The sequence below is a fragment of the Aotus nancymaae genome, unplaced genomic scaffold (assembly GCF_030222135.1).
Source record: "Aotus nancymaae isolate 86718 unplaced genomic scaffold, 86718_ANA_hifiasm-v0.15.2.pri h1tg000016l, whole genome shotgun sequence".
Taxonomy (NCBI): Eukaryota; Metazoa; Chordata; class Mammalia; order Primates; family Aotidae; genus Aotus; species Aotus nancymaae.
The window spans coordinates 78,189,008-78,213,909 of NW_026988428.1; the positions used below are offsets into that span (position 1 = coordinate 78,189,008).

The 24,902-nt window shown below is 39.4% G+C and overlaps 1 protein-coding gene across 1 annotated transcript in view; it reads right to left on the reverse strand.

Annotated features, from left to right (window-relative positions):
* GUCY2C (guanylate cyclase 2C) overlaps positions 1–24,663 on the reverse strand; it is an 82,675-nt gene extending 58,012 nt beyond the window's left edge. The window contains exons 1-9 of the mRNA XM_012447637.2: positions 24,259–24,663; positions 16,833–16,945; positions 14,740–14,804; positions 11,253–11,468; positions 9,736–9,857; positions 8,028–8,124; positions 5,549–5,669; positions 2,941–3,076; positions 1,197–1,282 (exon numbers count right to left, since the gene is read on the reverse strand). Coding sequence (XP_012303060.1) covers positions 1,197–1,282; positions 2,941–3,076; positions 5,549–5,669; positions 8,028–8,124; positions 9,736–9,857; positions 11,253–11,468; positions 14,740–14,804; positions 16,833–16,945; positions 24,259–24,475 — 1,173 coding nt within the window. The 5' untranslated portion in view covers positions 24,476–24,663. The remainder of the gene's footprint in view (positions 1–1,196; positions 1,283–2,940; positions 3,077–5,548; positions 5,670–8,027; positions 8,125–9,735; positions 9,858–11,252; positions 11,469–14,739; positions 14,805–16,832; positions 16,946–24,258) is intronic.
* Between the last annotated feature and the right edge of the window lie 239 nt (positions 24,664–24,902).

A 24,902-nucleotide genomic window follows, 5' to 3' on the forward strand; every position in this document is an offset into this window, starting at 1 on the left:
AGCTTTTCACATTTGCCATTGGAGATATCTTTTACAAAGCTGGGTTGATATACACATTTAGTATTTGACTTAGGATGTCATAACACTCACATTGGAAAATGAGGAAATGAATACATTTTTCTCATTATGTTATGTCAGGACCTGACCTCCTAAAAAAAACCTTTTTACTGACCAGTTCGTTGGCTGGAACAGTGGCTTTTATAGTTTGGATGGATACAGCATTGGATGACTTGAAGACAGGTTTGTTTTTTTTTAATTAAATGCTGACCAGCCATCAATGGTATGCCAGATAAGGAGCTAAGCATTGAAGAGATGGGGAGGTGGGTAGACTCACTTCTTTCCTTTAAAGAATTTACCATGTAGGTGAGGAAAAAAGAAAAAACAATCAATATAATATGAATAAAAGCATAGCATTATAGGGCTGTTTATGTGGGGCTCAGATTTACACATTCGATGATTTTCCTGCGAGTTCAAACGGAGATAACAGGGAATATTTCATTGAAATTTTTAATTGTGAAAATGAATAAACAATTCTTAGGAAAGACTTGTGATCCTATCATTGGTATCACACCAGTACTCTGGTTGTTATATTACGTAATTTATTCTGGGTGAATATTTAAAATAGCTATATATATCTATATAAATATAGATATATATAAATATATAAATACAGAGATAATAGCTATTTTATATAGCTATTTATTATAGCTATTTTATATAGCTATTTATTTTGAATAGCTATATATATATAGATATATAGGTGTAGGTATTTAAAATCCACTCTATTTACTATTAATATACCTACACCTATATATCTATATATCTATGTATATATCTATATAGGTGTAGGTATAGTAATAGTATGTTAATAGTGTAGGTATATTAATAGTATTTATATAGATATATAGGTGTAGGTATATTAATATAAATACAGATATATATATTTATATTTATATAGATATATAGGTGTAGGTATATTAATAGTAAATAGAGTTGATATTCTGAGTAAGAAGTTTTATGGGTCAAAATGCTTAAGGAATACTCTCCCAAGTGGGGTATAATTGTGAAGTTGAAATGAACTGCCTTGAGATCCTAAACATAATTTCTCGAATTCCTTTGCTAGTGCTCCTCTGCCAAGTTATCCCTCCTCACCCAGCCACAGCACCCTGCATTTTCTGATAAGCAGTGAGACATACTTGCTTGGTGTCCACAGAAGTATACAGAAGCACCATGGTACTGTCCACATCCCCAACATTGTCCAAGGTCACTGAACTGTCATACCCTAGGGCAAGATCAGAGTCTGTTAGAGGCTATTGTTGATTTTTGCCTGACAGATACGTTGCATCATGACAGAGAGTGTAAAATGGGTTCAAATACCTCTGTTTCAAATTTACTGAAAACATTGTTGGCATTAATAATCTTATCAGATGGCACCTGGATTGGCTTCTTGGCCCAGAGATCTCTGGAGGGCATTTTTATGGGAGATGTATTTATTTAGAAAAAAAACCAAACTTTTTCATTGCATTTAGGGTGACACTAAATGTAATGAGTCAATAAGTCCCTTGTTTATTAGTGATATATTTTTGCTAATAATATTTTCTGAACTGCTAGCATTGTGTATAGGGTCACTGTACAATCTTAACATAGATTGTAGGAAGGTCAGAATTTTTTCACTATCACTCATTTGCTGAAGACACTGAAGAAAATTACATAAATTTTCTGAGTTTCAGTTTTGTCATCTATGAAATAGCAATATAAGATAAACCTATTTTAAAAAAAAGTGATCAAATTAGCAACTTCACATGGTTCAACGTAATAATAAACTTTTATTTCCTGTTTACTATATACCAGGCTCTGTGCTAAGTGATTTATATGCATTATCATATTATTCTCCCTGGAATATCACGATATAGAAACTATTATTATCTCTGTTATATTGGTGAGAAATAATTTATTTAGTCAGCGATATTAAGGGTCACGCAGCTGGTAGGTGGCTGGAACAAACACTTGTTTGTTTCCTAGTTAAATGTTGAGCCAAATGTTAAGCCTGTGTTAATGCCATTAAAATGCTCAACCATGGTCATGGAAGTGTGAAAATTAAGAATGTATAGAGAATGCCTGGTAGAACTTGGGACACATGGGATGATCAACAAATGACTATCTCCCTCCCTGCATCTTCAGTGAAGCAGAAGTGATCTCTCCCTGCCATTGTCATACACCATAGCCACCGGTGCAGCCCTAAGTCCTAATGCTGGGTGACTGCTGCCCTCCAAAGCCTACAGAGGAAGTCGCTTACTCTGCAGTAAAACAAAGGTTTCACTGAGTAAGACTCTGAGGCAAGTTAGAAAGGCAACTATCATTTCTCTTTGACTTAATATACATTACATTTAGAGGAAAATTTCTTCATAGTCTCAGGATGAGATCTGGGATATGAAAGATAAGAGTTTCAGTAGGGGCTTGTGGGAAAGGGCAATGTTAACTCATGCAGTTCAGGAGGTTTATGTTGTCTCGAGGGTATGATTTTGTGGGATTTTGCTAGCTAAAGGTTAAACATAGGGTCCCAGATCCTTGAAGGATAGAAAAGGAGATACAGAAGGACCCAAATCAAACTGCAAATATTTATCCTCTGGTTAGTCTCCAAGCACAGTCAGGACATCACTGCTCAAAATGCCTTATCATGAGCTTGTTCACAAGTACAGAACCTGAGCTACCTTCCCTTTCTGTGATATCCAAAGATTCTAAAAGACTGAAGCATAAACTGGGGTTCAATTATCAATAACAGCACCCTCAAAGTTTATGTAATGATGTTTGCATCCAGTTGAATTTCAAAGGTATTTTGCTGTGGAATCATCTAGTTCCAAACCCTCTTTGTTGCCCCAAATCCACTAAGAAAGCCCATGTTTTTCACCTTGGGGTTATTTGCTCTTATTAAACCAGTACCTTGAAAAGTGAGGTTCCTGAAAGCATGAGCAAATTCGGGGGTGGTAATATTGTCTCCCTTTTCAAGAAATATCTGCAGCATGTGTCCAAAGAGCAGTATTCCATTCAAATAGGCAAGAGCAAAGTCTCGTTTTTTCTAAACAAAAAAAGGAAACTATTAAAATGAGTTTTTCGAAAAAGAATCTGGTATTCAGCCTAGAACAAAAGGTTGTTAGGATCAGCAGGGCAGCTGGAAAGTTAAAAGGATATCAGGGGAATTGGAGGGATGTCATTAAAGGAAACTTTTAGAAAACTCTTCCTTGGATGCCGGGAGCAGTGGCTCACGTCTGTAAACCTAGCACTTTGGGAGGCTGAGGCAGACAGATCACCTGAGGTCAGGAGTTTGAGATTAGCCTGGCCAACATGGTGAAATCCCATCTCTATAAAAATACAAAAAAATTAGCCAGGTGTGATGGCACACACCTGTAATTACAGCTACTTGGGAGGCTGAGGCAGGAGAATCACCTGAACCAGGGAGGTAGAGGTTGCAGTGAGCCGAGATTGCACCACTGCATTCCAGCCTGGGTGACAGAGTGAGACTCCATCTCATAAAAAGAAAGAAGAAGGAAGGAAGGAAGGAAGGAAGGAAGGAAGGAAGGAAGGAGGGAAGGAAGGAAGGAAGGAAGGAAGGAAGGAAGGAAGGAAGGAAGGAAGGAAGCTCGCTCTCCCTTGTGTCAGTGTTCTTTATGATCCCATGTCACAATTCTATCTCCTCCTGGAATCAGTAAAATGAGAACACTGCCTTAGGGAAATAACTATAAGCAGTTGGGCTTCCTTTCCATGATGAAAAAATATGCAAATGCAACCAAGAAAGGCAACATAAAGCATTTTCATAATTCTTAAAGATTTTATATAGAAATAATGTTAGCTTGTAGTCGAATGTTTTTATTAAAGTGCAAGAGAGAAACCCCAAAATTAAAAAACAAAAACAATCCTTGCATTTAAGAATTCTGAATGGAACATGAGCAGTTTTGATTGGATGATACCACTGAACTTGCTTTCAATACAGTTCTGACTGGTTATTACTTCATGCCCCAAATGTCTGCCCTGGATAAAATAATGGAGAGCGTAAGAACTGCTCTGACTCTGCAGCTCGTGTATGGGGACCTTCACAGGGCTGAGTGATGAATTAAAAACGCTTGCTGAACTGAGACCAAGTGGGTTCTATTACCTCGGGCATATTCGACTGCCCATTTGTAAAGAATTATACTTTTGCGAGAACTTTGAAGATGGTCAAGTGATATCTGGATATTATACCCAGAATTACATTTGCTGGAAAAATAAAATGCTTTCATTGATTTCCGTTTCTTTTGCTGAAATCATTTCATGAGGTAAAAAGAATCCAGTTAAGACTCAGCTCCAAAAAAGGATGCAGTTTCTAATTTTGGCACCATCATAAATTGGAGGACTTAGACCTTCTGGTTGGGAAAAACTGTGACACCCCCAGAGGTATCCATCTTTCTTTTTTTTTTTTCCTGAGACGGAGTTTCACTCTTGTTGCCCAGGCTGGAGTGCAAGGGCGCAATCTTGGCTCACCACGACCTCTGCTTCCCAGGTCCAAGTGATTCTCCTGCCTCAGCCTCCCAAGTAGCTGGGATTACAGGCATGCACCACCACGCCTGGCTAATTTTGTATTTTTAGTAGAGACGTGGTTTCTCCATGTTGGTCAAGCTGATCTTGAACTCCCAACCTCAGGTGATCTGCTCACCTCGGCCTCCCAAAGTGCTAGGATTACAGGTGTGAGCCACCACGCCTGGCTGGTATCCATCTTTCTTTGCAAATTTTCTGGCCCTTGACTTGCCATCCCAAAGTTGTTTAAGATCATAAGCATTGCCCCTTCCTCCTCCTCCCATCCTAGCCTGCTCTCAATGGTTTGTCTCTGCAGGCAGAATGCATCTAATAGGTTTAATCATAAGTACAAGGACTGACAAACCCCAACATACTGTTAGAGTAAGGAGTCCTGCATTATAATAAGGTGGCCATGATTTGTTGTCTAAATAGGGGCTCTTTTTTTTCTGCACAGACGCCAAACCAGATGGCATTGTGGGATAACAAGAATAAACCAAAATTCTCCTGGGCAAATTTGGACAATGGTCAACTTAATTATAATGGAAGACAATGTCTTAACCTAGGAATACACATTTCTAAAGGTAGAATTTTAATATCAGTGACAAGAAAATTTTGCTTTAGGATGTAGAGAACTTTCCAGTAACCTTTCCCTTATTTTACATTATTTGATTTCTACCTCCTATAAGATTGATCCTCAATAGCAGGGCTTCTTCCTGTCTTTCCATATTGTTACTTCATCCCAATGTTCAGATGTGTCCACTTTTATACTACTCTATAGTCTAGTGGAGTGACCTATAGTTAAGAGCTTTGATAGGGATCCTGCTGTTTCAAAAGGTTGTACCTGTAGTTGGTTTCACTTAACATTTGTTGAGTGAATCGGAGCAAGTAAAAATAATTGCTCATTTTATAATTTGGGTCTTAAATGGAGAAAAGTTATCTTACCCTTCACAAAGAAAATAATAATATATCATTTATACTATAATATAAAGTAATGGCTTACTGGTGATGATATATTCTTGGAGAGAGAGCTATTTAGGAGGGAATTTCCAGTAGACAGTGTCAGAACAAGGACATTTTTCATATAGTCAGGGGCTGTGACATTGTCCTCGAAGTACTGGTCACTGTAATAAAAAGCACAGGTTCCTCATGAAAATTAGGAAAAATAGAGATGCATCTTCTACAATTCACACAAATGATACCATCATCCTTGGAAATTGTTTAAAACATTTTTTTCCATTAATCTGCAAAACTTTCTACTTTCCCCAGATAGGATTGTTTTCTTCTGTGCTTGCTAGGTTAAACAAGAGAATTTAAGCAATTGTGGTTAGCATACACACAAGGAAAGGAAAATCAGAATACAGATATTTCTTGATTTCTTTGAAATTTTAAGGGGCTGTGGACATGTGAGCTCATGCTTGCTTTTAAGGCTTGGTTTATAGGTAGAAACTTTCTTTTCTTTAAACACTTTTAACAATTTAGAGATATTGAGACATGATAGAGAGAAATTACATCATTAAACTTATGTTTTAGATGGTGAAACATAAGCATAAAAAGACTAAACGTGTAACATCGTAAACTTCTTGATATATGGAACATTAGCTTATTGATTCTTGTATCCTCAACTCCTAGACAATGCCTGGCACATGGTAGACTCAGTACTGTCTAAGGTTGCTCTGCAAATGCTATGGTTTCTAAGCTTCCTATTATTTGGAGGTTTGAAAAGAATCTGATATGTTTGGACTGCTGCAATTAGGGTGACTATTATTTAATGTTTTTTACTTAAAAACATTTGTTTAGGAGACAAGGTCTTACTACATTACCTAGGCTGTTCTTGAACTCCTAAATTCAAGCTATCCTCCCATCTCAGCTTCCCGAGCAGCTGGGACAACAGGCATGAACCACTGTGCTCAGCATGTTTAATATTTGAACACATCTACCATGTGCTAAGGACTGTATTGGACATTTTACTCCTATTATCACATTAATTCTAGAGGTACCCCTATGAAGAGGACATTTTAATACTCATTTTACAAATGAGAAGATTTAATCTCAAAATGCTAAAGAAAATCCGAGAGTCAAAACAACCAGAAGTGTCAGAATTAGAATGTGAACACATTATGTCTAATTAAGTCTCATGATCTTTTCAAAATATAGCCAGGTGTCCTTTGGGAATAGTGACAAAGGAATGCCAACAGCTTGGCAGTTGATTGAGGATTTCTGAAAGTAAAATTATACCAACCTGGCTACACTAAGGACTCCTTCCAGGGGCAAAGCAGCTAGTGAAATCAATGTGGTTATTGGAGTGAAATATTGGTAACTCTGCCCTCTTTCCTGTATTTCTGTAGTAAAGAGGCTAGTTGGTCAATTAAATTACCTTCATGGACATCTAGCCATCAAACAGGCCTGCAGTTCCTATACTTCATTTCCATTCATGCTGTGAGAAGTATGCTTAGTGTGGGTGAAATGATCAGGCAAATATGGGAAAGATTTAGACAGCAACAGCCTCTGGTCTGAATACAGACAGGTAATGATTAATGGTCCAGTCAGATAAGTGAAGTCATGTGATCTAGCTGCTGGGGACAAGGGGCATGGACATGGCAGTGACACCTTCTTCAAGCCTAACCTGACTCAAATATACCTCGGCACAGCTCGTTAGTGGGGTCTCCAACCATATCAGATAATTAGTGATTAAAAAAAAGATGGGATATGATCAAAGGTGCCTTCTACTCTGCAGAATTTTTTCTCTTTGGCCCAGATAAGTGTGGAGGAAAAGATCACCACCTAGTGACTACACCACAGAGAGTGAGGAATAATTGTGTATATCAGACTCATATAACTGAAACTTCAAGCTTATCAGAGGTGGCTGGAGGAAAAGTAATTTAGGACCAAAGGTCATTAGCAACTGAAGGATAAAAATGGGGCTGACATTACCAGGAACAATATTATTGAGTCTTCAGTTGATTTATTATTTCCTGGACCAAGACCTTAAAATCAGGCTAGAGATCAGGATTTTATGTTTTTTCTTCTTCTTTTTTTTTTTTTTTTATATATATTAGAGATAGGGTCTCACTGTGTTGCCCAGGCCGGTCTGAAACTCCTGGACTCAAGCAAGCCTCCAGCCTGGGCCTCCCAAAGTGCTGGGATTACAGGTGTGAGTGACCATGCCCAGCCAGGATTCTCTGTTGACTGAGCAGGCCTCACAGATAAATGGACATGTGTGTTTAATGGGGCTATAATAAAACTTTTATATTTATAAATGATGAAGGTGTCAAAGGACTGCATCTCTGTTAAGGACACAATTAATTAAATAAAAATGAGGGTGTGATGGAGAAGAAATAAAACTTCGGTTCAAATATTATCATCATACTTAACCCCATTAGGGGTTGTGCAAAGCAAGAGAAAAGAGAATGTGCCTTCTGGAAATCTTTGGAATACTTCCTTTTTAAAAGGAGGAAGGTTCTTTCAAATACTATACCTACTTGAAAAGATCCACTAGAATAATGACAATGTCTTCAGGCACTTCTCGGTCACCCTTCAGCCTGTTGAGGAAGTCTGGGCCACCACACATAAGAATCACTGGAGGAGAGAAGGTAAGACAAGGATAGAAATATATGACAGTCTACAGACAAACAGGGAGGGAACCAGTTGCCTGAATTTGAACCCAGTATGTTCATGTTAAATTTTTTAAAGATAAACTCCAATTCCTTAAATCCCTCCTTTCTTTTTTTTTTCATTTACAGTTATAGAGTCAGAATAGAGCTGAATGAGATCTTTTTAAAAAATCATCTAGTCCGTCATTCTTTTAATTTTATAGATTTAAGGAAGCTGAAGCCAAGATGCCAAAAGGTCAAAGAACTAGCAGATGACAAAGATTGCTCTGACAGTCAAGTTCAGAGCTTATTCCATTATGCCAGGCTGGAGTAATTACGGAATGTATTTTAATAGATAAGTGAAGCATACCTCACCAATTGTCAGAGAGGTTGTAAAAGATATTATAAACATGAGAATTGAAAAGAATTTATAAAGTATCCCTCAGCAACTTGGGCTTTATCTGTAGCCTCTAACTCAAAATTCCATCTTATTTACTCCAGTGCCATAGTCCAATCTGAAGTCTACCACTGATTTCTGCCAGCTATCCTGAATGCACAGCTTTATGAATGAGAGGAGTTGGGGGAGACATCATTAGATCTTTTTAGATGCTGTGCTATGCTGTCCTGTTGAATTGTAAACTCTTTAGGGACATAAATACTTATGTATTTCTTTCCCACCATGTCTTGGTTAATATTTTTGCAACTGGTAGGTCATTAATATAGCAAATGTCGATAATGGCAATAAATGATAGTTTGAATGATATCAGGAAATCCACCAAGCAAGTATCTTCCCTTGTAGAAAATTCCCACAATTGATTCCTTTGCCCCTGATATATTCTTGTTTATAGAGAGAATTCTGTGGAAAGTGCAACAAATCCCCTAATATCTTAGTGAGGATGATTTTTTTTATTTAAATAGGTTTTTGGGGGAACAAGTGGTGTTTGGTACATGAATAAGTTCTTTAGTGGTGATTTCTAAAATTTTGGTGCACCCATCACCCAAGCAGTATACACTGTACCCAATGTGTCATCTTTTATCTGAGGATAATTTTTTTTCCAATTAGGCTTTCATACTTGGTCTCTAGCTGGGAGATCACTGGACAGGTGAGATACAGAAAGATTAGCAAAGTAAGATAATCTTTGCTTACCTTGTAATTTTTCATAAGGCTATATAATCAATAAATTCATCTTCTTGGTCACCAGCAGGACTGAGGTTCAGAATGTGTGAAGATTAGTCACAAATCCAATAATATGTTGGATTGAGGTGAATTTAAAAAAACAGTTTGCTGAGGGTGGGTCATGATATCATTTGGGTTTATAAAATCTGGATTTTTAGCATTATCATTATTATATTAATATAATTACTCAATAATGCTTTTATATCTTCTCTCAGAGGATAAGGTTTTTAGTCAATGAAAGCAACAATATAATGAAGTTGCATGCAATTACAGATCTCCCAAAATATACAAAATATGTATGAGTAATGATGATAGCTCTGCAGTGGAGGATTTGTTGAAATGACTTACAAAGAGGTGGTAGTCATAAAGAAGAAATTAGCAAAAAAAAAAAAAAACAAAACTATCTTCATGTCTTCTTACCATTGCTTTTCCTGTTGTTGTCCATTAAGATATTGTGAAACTCTTCATCTTGTCTTAACACCACCTTAAAGCCAAGTTCATGGGAGAAATAGGAAACGCTGGCCTCCAGAGCATTGAGGTACCTGGAACAGATAAAGGAGAAACCAAGAAAACAGCTTAGTTCCCTCATGGCCCTCCATGCCTTTCACTTCTTATTTGCAGATCTATCCTGGGACTTGTTAATCCAGAATTCATTTCTGCTATTGACACAGTAGACAGCACACACCATGATACCACTAGTTTAGACTGTGAAGATCTAAATTAGTGAAAAGATGGGGTAACTTTTAGGGATCTTCATGTATACATGTAAATAGTGGACATTTGGTGAGTCCTTAGGGTTCTACTCTGCTCTATAAACTAGTCTCATCACCATAGATAAGTTGAAATCCTCACTTTAGATACCTATAGTATCTAATGTGAGGTTTTAGGGTTGATTCCTGTAGGTCCCTAGACATGCGCCCCTAGTGGTATCCCATCTTAGTCTTTTGCATACTTAGGTGAAGAGTGACTGCAGACTTAATCAGCATCCTGGAAGTAAAGGTAGCAACCCAGCCAGAAAATTTCCTCTACCACCTTTATTGGAGTTGAATGAATCTTTCAATTAGTAATGGTACCTGATATGGTAGGCTTTGTCTCCTCACCCAAATCTCATCTTGAATTGTAATCCCTATAATCCCAATAATCCTCACATGTCAAGGGAGAAACCAGGGGAGGTAATTGAATCATGGGGATGGTTCCCCCCATGCTTTTCTCAAGATGGTGAGTGAGTTCTTACAAGATCTGATGGTTTTATAAGGGGCTCTTCCCCTCTTCACTTAGTACTTGTCCTTCTAGCCACCTTGTGAAGAAAGTGCCTTGCTTCTCCTTTGCCTTCTGCCATGATTGTAAGTTTCCTGAGGCCTCCCCAGCCATGTAAAACTCTGAATCACTTAAACCTGTTTCCTTTATAAGTTACCCAGTCCCAAGCAATTCTCTATAGCAGTACTAAAACAAACTATTAACAATGCAATATGCATTATTCCTGTTTCTTCCCCACCTCTTGATCCTCTGAAGAAGCGCAAGGTAGTATTTTTCTAACTAATTGTAGGTATAGGCAAGATGCATGTTCTCTGGTATTGTGTCTTACACAGGATGTGAAAACATTAACTTCTGGTTTTCATTTTCCTTATCTGTAAAATGGGGATCCTATTACTTGTTTTATTTTCTTCAGAGAATGTACTGCAGGAAGTCAATACAACTGATGTGAACGTACTTTCAAAACTGTAGAGTGTTGCAGATGCAAACTATGCTGATTATTTTTACTATTCTATATTTAGTTGGTTTCCTTTACTTTTATTTTTGTGTGAGAAAGTGAACTGGTATCTATTCCCAATGCTGTTACCGGTGGAAGGTGCATCTGATAATAACTAGGTGGCCTGCATGATCCTATGACTTCTATACATAGCAAGTGCTAATGAAATATTAATGATCCTGCTTACCAGAAACAGTCCTCAGACTCAGTACCATTCTTGTAAACATACGAAGTGCTCCAGGAATAAGTTTTGAAGGGTAAATCATTGATTTTCCAAAAGTTAACCAAGAAGTACATCAACTTTCTAGCTGGAGTCATCAGCCTGGTTAAGGTTTCTTTGTAGTCACATGACAACCCAAAACTTCCAGCTGAGATCATGGGGTAGCTCAATTCTGTGTCAAGGCTGTGTCAAGAGGTTGAGAAAGAAACCATTATCAGGACTAACTTAAGTAGCACAAATAAAATCCCTCTTTAACCTGTTTCAGCATGTATGTATAAATGGTAAACAAATGAAATTGGGTCATTAACCTAGGTTCCTCATGTATGTAGGTGTCCTTCCCACACAGCTGAATTTAAAAACATTTGTTGAGCATATGCTATATTCCAAGCACAATCTAGGCAATTTTGTGAATATGCGGCTTGGTTACTTTGATGTAGTCTAAAGTGAGTTGTCATGCTATCTGGGCTGGGATACAGGGGAAGTCGGGCTAAGAAAAAGAAGGGAACACCATAGCTACCGAAGCCAAAAAGATGCCATCTATACTTTTTCATGTATTGCCTTCTTCCCAGCTGTGCGACGGACTGCCTTTGAGATGTCAGCTGGGGATTTGAGAGCTTTCCTTCCCTTGCTCAGCACCTGGATCATTTCATAGTGCCTTAAACTTCCAAGCTTCATTTTCAATCAGGGCCTTGACAAATGCCAGGAATGATGTTCTCCTGCCTCTTTGCCAGACTGATTTTTACTCATTCTTCAGCTCCTAGATTACATATCTCTTTATCTATCAGGAAAACTTTCCTTGGTGCCTAAGACCAGGTCACTATTCAGGTGAGTATCTGTTTAATAACTGTTTCCTCCACTAGACTGTAAGCTCCCTGAAAGAGGGGGTCATCCCTGGCTTCTTCACTTCAGTATCTCCAGTCAGCTAGGCTTGTATGTAGGTGGTTAATATGTTTTTAATGAAGGAAGGAAAACAACATCCCCTTCCATCTTCAGTGCTCCATCAAAAGGTTTTAGTGGGTGTCCTGCTTGCATCTCAAGCTACTATGTTCACAGTAAGAATTCTCTTTCATTTTTGTTACTCCCAACTGTTTTTCATTTATTTTAGTGTTTTGAGATTTTTTTCATATATTTTACCGTTTTGAGATGACAAAGGTTTCTTTGACTACTTTCTGTGTCTCACCCCAACATCATACTATTGATTGATTCTGCCTTCAAATATCTTTGCAGTTGTCCTACCTTTCCATGTCCACTTCCTTCTTGCCAATCCAGGCCTCCTGCTCTGCTGACTTTCCTGTCATCAGTCTCTGCCTGTGTCTTTCCTATACACCGTGGTCAATCATTCTGAAAATTGAGCTGCTTCTCATGGCATTTCCGAGCTTAAAACCTTAGTGGTTTCTGATGCAAATCTCATTAAATGCAACTTCCTTCCCCTGGACTTTCCTCCCATGAACTTTCAAATATGGTCTGACTTAATTTTCCTAGTCTTATCTCTGTTATTCCCCTATACATTTCCTGAACTCCAGTTAATACAGACTTTCAAAAATGTTCTTGACTTCCTTGCTTGCTTTTACACGTACTTCTCCCTCTGCCTGGTTAGAAAGTTCATCTCCTTATTTCTCTACCCATTAAAATTTTACCCATTCTTCAACAGGCAAACATCGCATCTCCTTCATAAGGTTTTTTCTCCCCACTGAAGCTTAGTCCCCTCAAACAGAGGTGATCCTTCCCTTCTGGGCACTCTACAGTTTCTCTTTTTCTTTTCTTTTCCTTTCTTTCTCTTTCTTTATTTCTTTCTTTTTGTTGTTTTTGGTTTTTTTTTTTTTTTTGAGACAGAGTCTTGCTCTGTCACCAGACTGGAGTGCAGTGGCGTGACCTCAGCTCACTGCAACCTCCGCCTCCCGGGTTCAAGTGATTCCCCTGCCTCAGCCTCCCAAGTAGCTGGGATTACAGGTGCCTACCACTATGCCCAGATATGTTTTGTTTTTTGAGATAGGATCTCACTCTGACACCCAGGTTGGATTGCAGTGGTGTGATCCTGGATCACTGCAGCCTTGACCTCCTGGGTTCAAGTGATCCTCCCATCTCAGCTTCCCATATTGCTGGGACTACAGGCATGCATGACCACATCTGGTTAATTTTTTTATTTTTTAATTTTTTTTAAAGAATGGTCTCACTATGTTGCCTAGGCTAGTCTCAAACTTCTGGGCTCAAGGGATCCTCCTGCTTTGGCCTTCCAAAGCCCTGGGATTACAGGCAGGTGCCACTGATCCCTGCCCTCTGCAGTTTCCTGTTTGTATTTCCCTGATGACATCAATCTCACTATGCCTTGTATTGGTCAGGAGAGTCCTTGTCACCTTCTTTATTTGGGTGGGCAGGGGCTGTGTTTTACTTAATTCTCTCTATTCTAACACAGTTAAAATTCTTCTTTGCACATAGAAGGTCTTCATAAATGGTGAATCAATTTTCCCAATCCTCCTTTCCTTTTGAGCATACTCTATAGCAATATTAGTAAGCGATCAGGTAAGATGACAGTCAGGAACAAATGCAAGGAAGAGTAAGATTCTGGATCTATCTGCGTTTTGGTATGGAAGAGAAGCTGAAAAAGTGCTCAGTGAGCCTGAGCATCTGAGTCTGCTTGTAGTGCTGGGTTCGAGGTGACAAAAGCAAACTTTGCAACAGAATTTTCAGAGGTTTACCCTCCAAAATCCATTGCAAGTGGTCCTCTGCACAGTTTTCTCTGTGTAGATGAAGCGTGATTCTTGGGGTTCGGATTGAAGAGGTGCAAAAAAGGTAATTGAGTAGGATTTTGATTGCGTAAGGTGTAATTAGCAGAACAAAGCATTTTGTGATGATAATTACATTGTGTGAGGTGAATGGAAGGAATCAGGGTGGTTTTCCCAGAGCCAGAAAAATATTTTCATTCTAGGATATATTGAGAACTTTGTTCTAAGATAGTAAGGGCATTGTACAAAGGACTTTAACATCTCATTTGTATAGTCTTCAAATAACCGTATGAACTAAATATATTGTTATTTCCATCCACTTTCACAGACCTATGGGATGGAACAGAACCCTACTAATACCCTTGGGTGCTGCACTTTCTTTTGTGTTTCTCAACTCTCTACCCATACTTTTGTGAATATTTTATTTATTAAACTCCTCAAATTATCCAGTTTCACTGTCTTTCCTGCTTTCTCTCAAAACTCTGACGTTTTATCTGCACCATGTTTTCTCGCAAGGTCAGATGTTGATGACTCAACCTGAATGGCTACTGACATTCACTCCATGCTGAGCAAAGGAAGTTACTTGAATAAGAGAAGGACAGTTGTGGAGAGATGGCAAAATACTAGACCTCAACACCTCTGATTGTGTTGCCTTGACTAGACTGTTGTCTGATGAGTCCTTTAAGTTGCAATGTCATGTCCTGACTTCAGTTCACAGTAGTATTACTTACTACATCTGGAAGGTGGAATATGTACATGAGGGCCCCATGAGGACACAGCCCATCCGTTTTTCACTCTGTAGGAGAGAAAACAACAATGAATTCCTAAAACTAAGAAAAGCACTCAGTGGACAGGAAAGAAGTAGCAAGGGGAAGGCTCCGAGAAGTTTAGAAAGTGGGGCTTCCCAAGAAGCTCAAACTCAGAGCATCATAGGGTGCCTTGGGCTGAACAAGGATTAACTGAGGCATGGAGAGGTTGGAGAGGAAAGAGACGCTACAGCGGGGGATGGTATTTTACAAAGGTGAGCTGACTGGAGGTAAACCTGGATTCCTTCTCAATGGAGGATGGGAAGAGGCAGAAGAAGGGCTGGCAGCCCACAGCATTAGTAGTATCTGTGGGCCAGATGGTGGTGAGATGAGATTTGAAGGTGCTTTGAAGGGAGAGGGCAAGTTTCAGTTGTGGAGAGAATTACAAAACAGGGCTGAAGTGGGCAAAATGCAATGCAATCGATTGGATGATTATTGATCTTATTTTCTCCTATTTCTTAAGGGGAATCTGGTTGGGACCATCTCATCCCTGATTTTGGAGAACCAGGTTATACTTCTTTCTGCAGAGGCAAAGAAAAGCAGCATACATTTCTGAAATTGTGATGTGGAGTTTATCAAACTATGCTTGTGCACACCTTACCTTCTCAAGATTGTGAATGACTCCCATTCCTCCTGATGGCGTGTGGCCTGCTTGGTGGTGTGATGTTATTTATTTATTTAGAGACAGAGCTTTGCTCTTGTTGCCCAGACTGGAGTGCAATGGTGCAATCTTGGCTCACCACAACCTCTGTCTCCTGGGTTCAAGCAATTCTCCTGCCTCAGCCTCCCTAGTAGCTGGGATTACAGGCATGCAGCACCATGCCTGGCTAATTTTGTATTTTTAGTAGAGATGAGGTTTCTCCATGTTGGTCAGGCTGGTCTCGAACTCCTGACCTCAGGTGATCCGCCTGCCTTGGCCTCCCAAAGTGCTGGGATTACAGGCGTGAGTCACTGCGCCCAGCCGACCTCATTGATTAAAGTTTAGAGCCATGACTCTGCTCCCAGTGCTCTGCTTCTTGAACAGCCTTTTCTTCAGTTTCTGTAGTAAGTGGATGCATTGCACATCTGCTTGTCTCCAGAGAGCTCGTAACACTCTAGCTCCTTAAAGCACTGGTTGGGATTGGGGGTTGGGGGTGGGGAGGAGGAACTAGGCAAGAATTTCCCCTTTCCCATTTCCATCCTTTGACATTGCAGTTACTACTTGAAGTTAGATGTCAGATTCAGCCCTTAAGCAATTACCTATGATCTGATATATGGTGATGACTTGAAACAGAGATTTCTGGTGTGGAGCCTTGAAATATGTTTTTAAACAGTTTCTCAGGTATTTCTTGAGGGACATAAAGGCAAACCAGTTTATGTTAATATTTAAATAAAGAAACTTTAAAACTGGCTGAGTGCAGTGGCTCATGCCTGTAATCCCAACACTTTGAGAGGCCAAGGCGGGCAGATCACTTAAGCTCGGGAATTCGAGACAGCCTGGGAAACATGGTGAAACTGTCTCTACAAATAATACAAGAAATTTGCTGAGCGTGGTAGCACATGCCTGTAGTCCCAGCTACTTGGGAGACGGAGATGGGAGAATCACCTGAGCCCAGGAGCTCAAGGCTGCAGGGAACTGTGATTATGTCACTGCACTCCAGTCTGGGCAACAGAGTGAGACCCTGTCTCAAAAAAAAAAAAAAAACAACGCCAAAAAAATGAAACAAAACAAAATTTTATCAACAATTTAAAACAAAGGAATTCCTCTCCTTTCAACTTAATTCCTCTCTTTACAACTGAAGTGTAGACATAGCACATAGTCAAGGCTCTCCCCACTTTCCTGGATTCCCGGAGGGCCCCTGTCATTTGGGTAATCTACGGGGATAAAGCCAGAGTCTCCTGCCTGGTACTCAGCCACTCATTCAGCTATGTGGCTGGAGATGACAGGGGAGATGCTCATGGTCATGTGCCTGCATTTCACACTGGGATTACCCTGTGCCCCAAAGCCATGAGCTGCATCCACGAAAGCAAATACTTACTGAAATTGTCCTGAGTAGGTCGAGGCCTTCACAGGTGCTGCTCCGGCAGTCGCCTGACTTATGAATCAGACCATCCGAATACATGAAAGAAGCATTCACAGTCACATTTAGGCCTGTCATCCAGAGATGAGGGAAAATAGAACACCAGTGTTATTTTTCAGTAATTTATACCAGCCATGAGCTTGATCCTGGGAAAAAGTGGATATCCATTTTCAGGCCTAGGAATATTTACATTCTGAGCCCTTGTTTTACTCCTGGTCACTTTTTCCCTCTGTGAGTCTCTGTCTCTCTATGTCTTTGCATCTCTGTTTCTCTCTCTCTCAATAGTTTTATTGAAGTATAATTTATCCGCCATAAAAATCATTCATTTTGAGTTTACGATTCAATGACTTTCAGTAAATATATATAGTTGTGCAACCATCTGCACGGTCCAGCTTTAGAACATTTTCATTGTGTTCACTGCCCTCTTCATCTTTTCACAACCCTAGATGCAACAAGTCTCCTGTATGGACTTGGAGCATTGGGAAGCAAAGGCATAGACATTATGATGACCTGTTCTTTCAGGGTCCCCACGTGCTGGTTATGTTTGCTGCCAACTTGTAGGAGGCTGCAGTCTTCCTTGGTCTCCCATCTTTATCCATCCAGTCAACAAACAATTATTAAGTTCCTGCTATGTGCTAGGCACTCTTCTTTGTGCTTGCCATACAGCATTGAACGGAAGTTCCTGCCTTCAGGAGGCTTACATTTTCTTTGGGCCATTACACAGAATAGTGCATTTCTGATAGGGTGATCATGGAACCCCAACGGGGAGCTGGGACCTGTGTGAAGACTGAGCCATGCAGCTGTATGGTTTCTCTGAGAGGGAACAGCAAGGGCAAAAATGCCGGGCGGGACCCTTCTTGGAATTTCAGGAGGAACAGGGAGGCCAGTGCAGTCCTGGCAGAGTGAGTCAGAGGTAGTATGGTTGAGATACGAGGTCAGAGTAAGGCCACACTGTGCATGGTCATGTGCGTGTAGTAAGTGCTTTCAATTTATTCCAGGATAAGATGTCTTTGGAGGGCTTTGAGCAGAGAAATGATATTGTCTGACTATAATTTTTAAAGGATATCTCTGGATCCTGATGAAGAGAGATTGTGGGGGACAGAAACAGAAGCAGGAAGACTAGTGAAGATGCTATTCATAACCTAGGTTAGTTTGGACTACAGTAGTGGGAGCAAAAGTAGAGAAAAACGGTTGCATTTAGGATGTGTTTTGAAGGTAGGAAATTAATAAATGCAGCATGAAGTATGAGAAAAAGAGGACTCAGGATAACGCCAATATTTTTGGCCTGAGCAAGTGGGTGAAGGGAACTCATATTGACCGAGGTGAGAAAAGGATGTAGGAGGAGAAGGTGTGTTAATGTGGTGTGTGTGGTGATAGAGGTGGATACATCAGGTGTGAGATTCCTGTCACACTTCCAAATAGAGAAGACACTAAGGGAGTTGAAATACACCCATCAGAAATAGTTCCTAATGCAGTCATACTTGTTGATAAAAAGCTTCACATCTGTATCTCAGATTTATAATTCTAACTCAAAAGGGGTGTCTTGGTTAGTTTTCTAGAAATCAAGCCTGAGACATAGGCTTTATTGAGTTTGTCTTACCAGAGTCCCATATGCAGTAAATAGTGGGATCTGAAATTGAAACTGTGATTGTCTCATCCTAAGCCAAATGTACATTTTTGATACCTCAAATCAAAACTCGCGCATGAGGGAATGGCGTTTTACTTAGTGATGCACCAAAATGTTAAATCCAAAATTTATCAATGAGTATGACTATTTGTTCTCAATGAGTCTTGCTGTATTACAATTTTTAGCCCCTGTCTCTCCTGGAGCATTCAAGATGCAGAGTAAATAGTCTAAGAGAAAAATACCTGTCTGCCCTCAGGAAGTTCCCAGCAACTGTGGCCACACTTCCCACATGAAATGAACGTGGTTAACAGTCTAACTATCATCTATTTGTCATAAAGAAGGTGATGCAAAGTTCTGTTTTCTTTCATAGTAGACGGGGAAAGAGATCGTGTAACATTACAAAATTTCCAGGAAATCCCTTTGTCTTTAAAATATATTCTCTTACTTTCAAATGTTTCTCATTAAGGATAAAGAGAACAAAAATGTGTTCATCAGTGTCCTAAATTAGATTAGAGTTTTGTTTGGATTTCACTCTGACTCACACATTTCTCCTCTTAGAAAGCAATACAAGAATTGAAAACAAGTTTCTCTTTGAAATATCTGCTTGGTCACAAGGATGGCTGGCCTTGCTGACCAGGACACCACTCCTGGCGTTAGGCATTTCCTCTGTGGTCTTCTCCCAAAGCCAAAGTGAATTATGTTCATTCTGGCTTGGGGTCTTTGTATAATAGAGAACTCCCATCTTTAGATCAAAGCAAGGGTCTTGCTGGTGATATCCCTGGGTATTGCTAGGCAACACATTTTAGAAGGTAATAGCAGAACCATTTGACCACAGTCTATCTATTACATTTTGGTTCCTTCCAATAATAAATAATCAGGACAATTGTCTGATTCCTAAGCAGGGATATTCTTAAGTTTGCCAAGCCTACAGTGAGTCTGGAAACCTCAGTCCACAGTCTGGCATTGTGAGTGATTTCCTATGTGTTCTTGTACAAGCCATTTTCATTTCCCTGACATAGTTTCTCACATGTAAAATAAGGTTAAAACCAAGTTGGTCAAATGGGGTAATTTTTAATAAAACCTTTAAAAGAGCAAAGCATGTCTACAATAGAAGTTGTTCTTCCGAACAAATAAGAATGTTTTTAAAGGTAGAGACTTGTTCTTTCAAAGAATGGAGGAGTCTTTGCATTTCTACAGCCACTTGAGAGATGTCTACCAACTAGGGTGCATGTCGTGCCTTGCTTTTTTAAGTTAGAAAACACTGATACTTTATTCAATAAGAGAACTTAATGAGAGATGTCAGTACTTTGGTAGGACTAGCCAAATAGGAGACTTCAATGTAATCAGACCAGTCAGAGATATTTAATGGAAGAGATGGGGGGAGTGATTGATATAATGGCAATTCGCACTTAATTGAGTGTAACTATGAACCAGCTTCATTACTAAGCCCCATATGCCCTTTATTTTATTTAATTTTCATGACAAAAGACAGGATATAGAGAATTTGAAACCAGGAGAACAGAATTAATGAGGCTACAGTGGACCTAGGGGAATAGAAGAGGGCATGTGAGGAATTATAGAAAATAGGCTTGGAGAGGGTCTTGGGATACTGCAAGAGGAGGCAGAAAGTGATGTGGAGGCCAGCACGCAGTCATGTGAAAATGACCACACTTGCAGCTATTAACAGGTAAGCCAGCTCCTCCTTCTTGACCTCCTGTCTCTGGGAGGGCTCTGTTCTCTCCTACCACCATAAGGGACAGTGAAAATGACACAAAAATCCTGTGCTCCAGCCAGCCCATGACTGACACAGAAAAACTCAAGTATGAACCCTGCACAGCACCTGGGAAAAAGGGAACCAACATCTGTTGAGTGTGACCTCAGACAAGTGACTTCCCCATTGGGGCCCCAGTTCCTCATCCATTTATTAATAGAATAGAGCCAGATGATCTCTTTCACTATATGTCTAACTTTGGGCTGTGATTTTTTTTTACAGGTATTATTTCACTTAATCCTCCCCTGAATCCCTCAAGGTAATATTTTGCCATCCTCATTTGAACATAAGAAAACGGAGATCTGGAGAGGTAGATTAACTTGTTTAAGGCAACGTAGCTAGCAAGTAGTAGCGCTGGGATTTGAACCTAGGGAAGTCTAATTCTAGAACTTGATATGCTATAGAACAGCAGTATGAGCCACTGAGGTACCCTTAGTCCCTTTCAGGGATTCCATGAGGTCCAAGTTATTTTTATAATTATACTAAGACATTCCTTATTTTTTTCCACTCTCCTCTCATGAGTATATAATAGAGTTTTCCAGAGGCTATACAGCATATGTTATTGCAACAGATTGAATGTAGAAGCCAATATGAGAATATAGATATCTTCCATTATTCTTGGCATTAAAGATATTTGCAAAAGTATAAACCAGTCTTCTCACCCACTTTTTTTTTTTGGCTTGAGAAATATAAATTTTCTTTAATAAAAATATTATTTATGCTAACAGGTATTTGTTATTTTTGATGAATTTATAAACAAAGGTTTAAAATGTTTCTCAGTTTTAATTTTCAATATAATCAATACTGATACATGTAACCACATAAACATAACTCTTCAGCACGCTCAATCATTTTAAAGACTTTAAAGAGGTCCTAATACCAAAATATTTGAGAATGACTTCTGTGAAACATAGTATAATTGCTGACTCTCAATATATACTTTTATGTGTACTGCTTTCTGTTATTTTTAATTTGGTGGGGGTAATATCTGCCCTTTTATCACTCCAGAACTCAAGTGATTTCTCTAGAAAATACTAAACATTTTTCAGGCAATGACATAACTTCAAATCAAAGGTTTATTTTTAAAATAAGCCATTTCCCCCACTGCTATTTTTCATCCTCTCCTACATGCATTCTCCGGCCCACCGTGATATCTTATTCCTGGGAAAATGGGTGGAAACCTAATATGGGGCGAGCTCAGAACTGTCTCTTCCTATCTAAGGCTTTAAGGATGGGGTTGGACCAACATGAAGCTGAAGCCTCAGTGCTGGGGTCTAGGAGTGGGACCAGCTCAGCATGTGGGAGCACACACAGGGTATGGGTCATGTGATTAACCTTGGAACCATACATCCTCAGGGAGATGCTGTCATAAGTTGAAGGACTCTCTTTTTTTCATGTTCTTTCCCACTAGATCCTGAATGTTCTTCAAGACCCTCAAAGCTTTCCTAATTCCTAGAGAAATATTGATCATTTCCTTTTGAACATCACATACAACATCTGAACTTTTACTTTTCTTCAATGTAGCCCTCAGATATATTATCTTAGAATTTTTCACAAATAACAATGCTCAACATGTTCAGAACATGAACCATCTTTCCCCTGAAAGCCTATACCTTTCCTATTTACTATGTGTGCATATCCAACAAACTGAATTAACAAATGTAAAAGTCTGGGTGTCACTGCTTATTCTTTCATCTCCATAGAGCTCTCCACTTAAATGATCCATTTAACAACCTCCCTACTAATAACTCTATTTTACAAATAACATGAGTGAAACCTTGAAATGATAAATGACTCACCTAATGTCACTCACCTATAAATGATGGAGTAGGAATTCAAATTCAGGCTGCATGAATCAGGGACCAAGGCTTTCATGAATATACTATTTATTTATTTTAGGTGCTTGGCAATGTGTTCTCCTAGCAGTAGCAACAGAACAGCCACAATAAGAGCAACCACATTAACACCTCAACACCACCACTAACAACAACCACTACTACTACTACCATTTATTGAGTTTTTTACTATGTTTTAGTTAGTGAAGGAGGTACTTTATATGAATTTTCTGATTAAATCCAAACACTATCCATATGAGGTAACCACCACTTATCCTATTTTACAGGCATGAGAACTGAGGGCCAGAAAATTTAAGGAGCTGCTAAGGTCATACCTGTTGTGAATGGTCTGGCTGGAAAATAAATCAAGATCTGCCAGGTTCCAAATATCTGCTTCTAACTATAATGTTCCACTGCCTTGTTTTAATCAGAAAGTTAGTTCACCCTGGATAAAGATAGTATAATGGATTCCAAGGAGTGATCCATGTACTCTCTGGGATCAGACTGATATGGGTATAAATTTCACTTCAAACAGACAGCCTACATGACCTTAGCAAAGTTATTAAACCCCTGCTGTGACACCAGTGTCAACCATGCTAACCTCATAGAGCTGCGTTGATTAAAGAGATGATATAATTGAAGTACCTAGAACTTAGCTACCACATGACACGTACTCAGTAACTGAAGAAACCAAGGCTGAAAGAGACTAACCCAGGATCACAGAGAGAGGAAACTTTGAGGCAGGAATCCCAATCCAGGTCCTCAAAGGACAAATCAAGTGTTCTTTCCATTATGCCACACTGCCTCGGTAAGTAAGGGGATTTTACTAAATGACTTCCTAGTTCCATTCTCTAGATAAGATCCATTCACTTATATGTGAATCTAGTTTCAGAATTGGAGAGATGTTGTATGTGCACAGAAGTAAGTTATTATTCATATCTGGACAGCTGCCCTATTTCCACAGAATTTTAAATAGAGAAAATTAAGACATACCATCCTTAAAACCACAAATAACCATTAAGATGCATTAACTACTCATTGACCCAGTAATTCTATTTCTGGTAGTCTAATCTCAGGGAACAGAGAAAAACTATATACATGAAAATGTTTGTTGTAGTATTATGAAAGTAATCATGAGAAATTAAAAACAAATGAAATATCTGACATCAGAGAATTATTATATATGTTATCATATGTATCCCCCAAATTAGGTAATTTATAGCCAGTGGATATTATACATCAATTCACATGATGACTAGAAAGGCTATGCAGCTCTAGGAAAGTCACTTGTGCAATAATGTGAAGTGAACTAGAAGGATCCAAAATTGTTTCTGTGCCGTAGTGATCACCAACCACATTCTTAAAAACAGGAAGCAAAGGAGCATATGAAAACAGACTGGAAATATCCAGGTGGTTGGGAATCATGAGTGTTTTACCCCCTTTATTTTATGCATTTTGTGTAATGTTATACAATTTATTTTTATAACTAAAAGATACTATGAAGAACTGCAACAACGAATTTGATCACAAATGTATTATATTAACTATGTCTGGTAATGACAGCCACAGAAAATGTAAAGAGTGAACAGGCCAGAGACAAATGTCTTTCTCTGGATAAAAGGCCCAGAGAAAGATTTGGTGTCTATGTGAAATTTACTGTCTTAATTCATCTTCTTGATTAGTGTCCTTGTGAAATCTTAGGTCCAGACCAAAGACTTGGTCTGGTACCTTCCTGGAACTGGGCAATAAGCTGAGTTTATTTTTATTTATTTTCTTTTTGTAGAGATAGAGCCTCACAATGTTGCCCAGGCTGGTCTTGAACTCCTGGGCTCAGTGTCCCTCCTTCTTTGGCCTCCCAGAGTGCTGGGATTACAAGCATGAGCCACCGCATCAGGCCTAAACCCAGTTTTAACTGGGACATTTCACTACAGTGAACTACATTTCCTGAGTCAGGACTAGTCGCAGAGCAAGGTCAAGTGTGAGTGAGCACAGCATAGTAGGGTTCAAATTCTTCTCTTCATGAAATAGAAAGGGCTTAGGAATAGCCTTTAGAGAAAGTTGTGTGATCAGACAAAGAACACAGATCTTTGCTTAGCAACACTGTCCCCAGAGGTGGTAACAGAGTGGAGGAAAATTATATTAGCATCTTACCAGCGCGTTCCAGACGTTCTCTCACTATGTCCAGCCCCTCATTCACCGCCTCTTTCAAGTTTTCCAGGGGCTCTGGAAAGGCTGAGTTGTTCATCATCAGGACGCTGATTTCATAGCTGCCATTTTGGCAGTTCCGACCCACCTTGGAACTCCAGAACAGCCACCCCGGCTGGAAGAACAGTGACCACAAAGCCAAGCCCCACAGCAGCGTCTTCATGACCCTGATCACGTTAGAACCATACTCCTTATGCCCACTTGCTTTGCTCTCTTGGCTTCCTAGGGAGGCAGGGAATCCAGATGAACAGTCTCTAGTGGAGCCCCTCAGCCCACTCTTCCACACACTTCTTTCTGGTCATGCCCAGCTGGTCACATGCGCTGTGGAATACAGCCTGCTTGCCAGTAATTAGCAGCTACATTATGGCAGGAGATAAACCAAAGTTCACTTTGTGTTTGCACCCAGAAATGTCAGAGCTATAAACAGAGAGATTACCTGTGCCTCACCCAATAAAAATACAATAATTTGTGACACATTACTGGGAAGAGGGAAAAGAAAAAGAGGGCAATATATCATATACATAACAAACTTTGTGAAATGGAAAATAAAGGTCAAAGGGCTATAGGGAAACACAATTACAATGGACTAT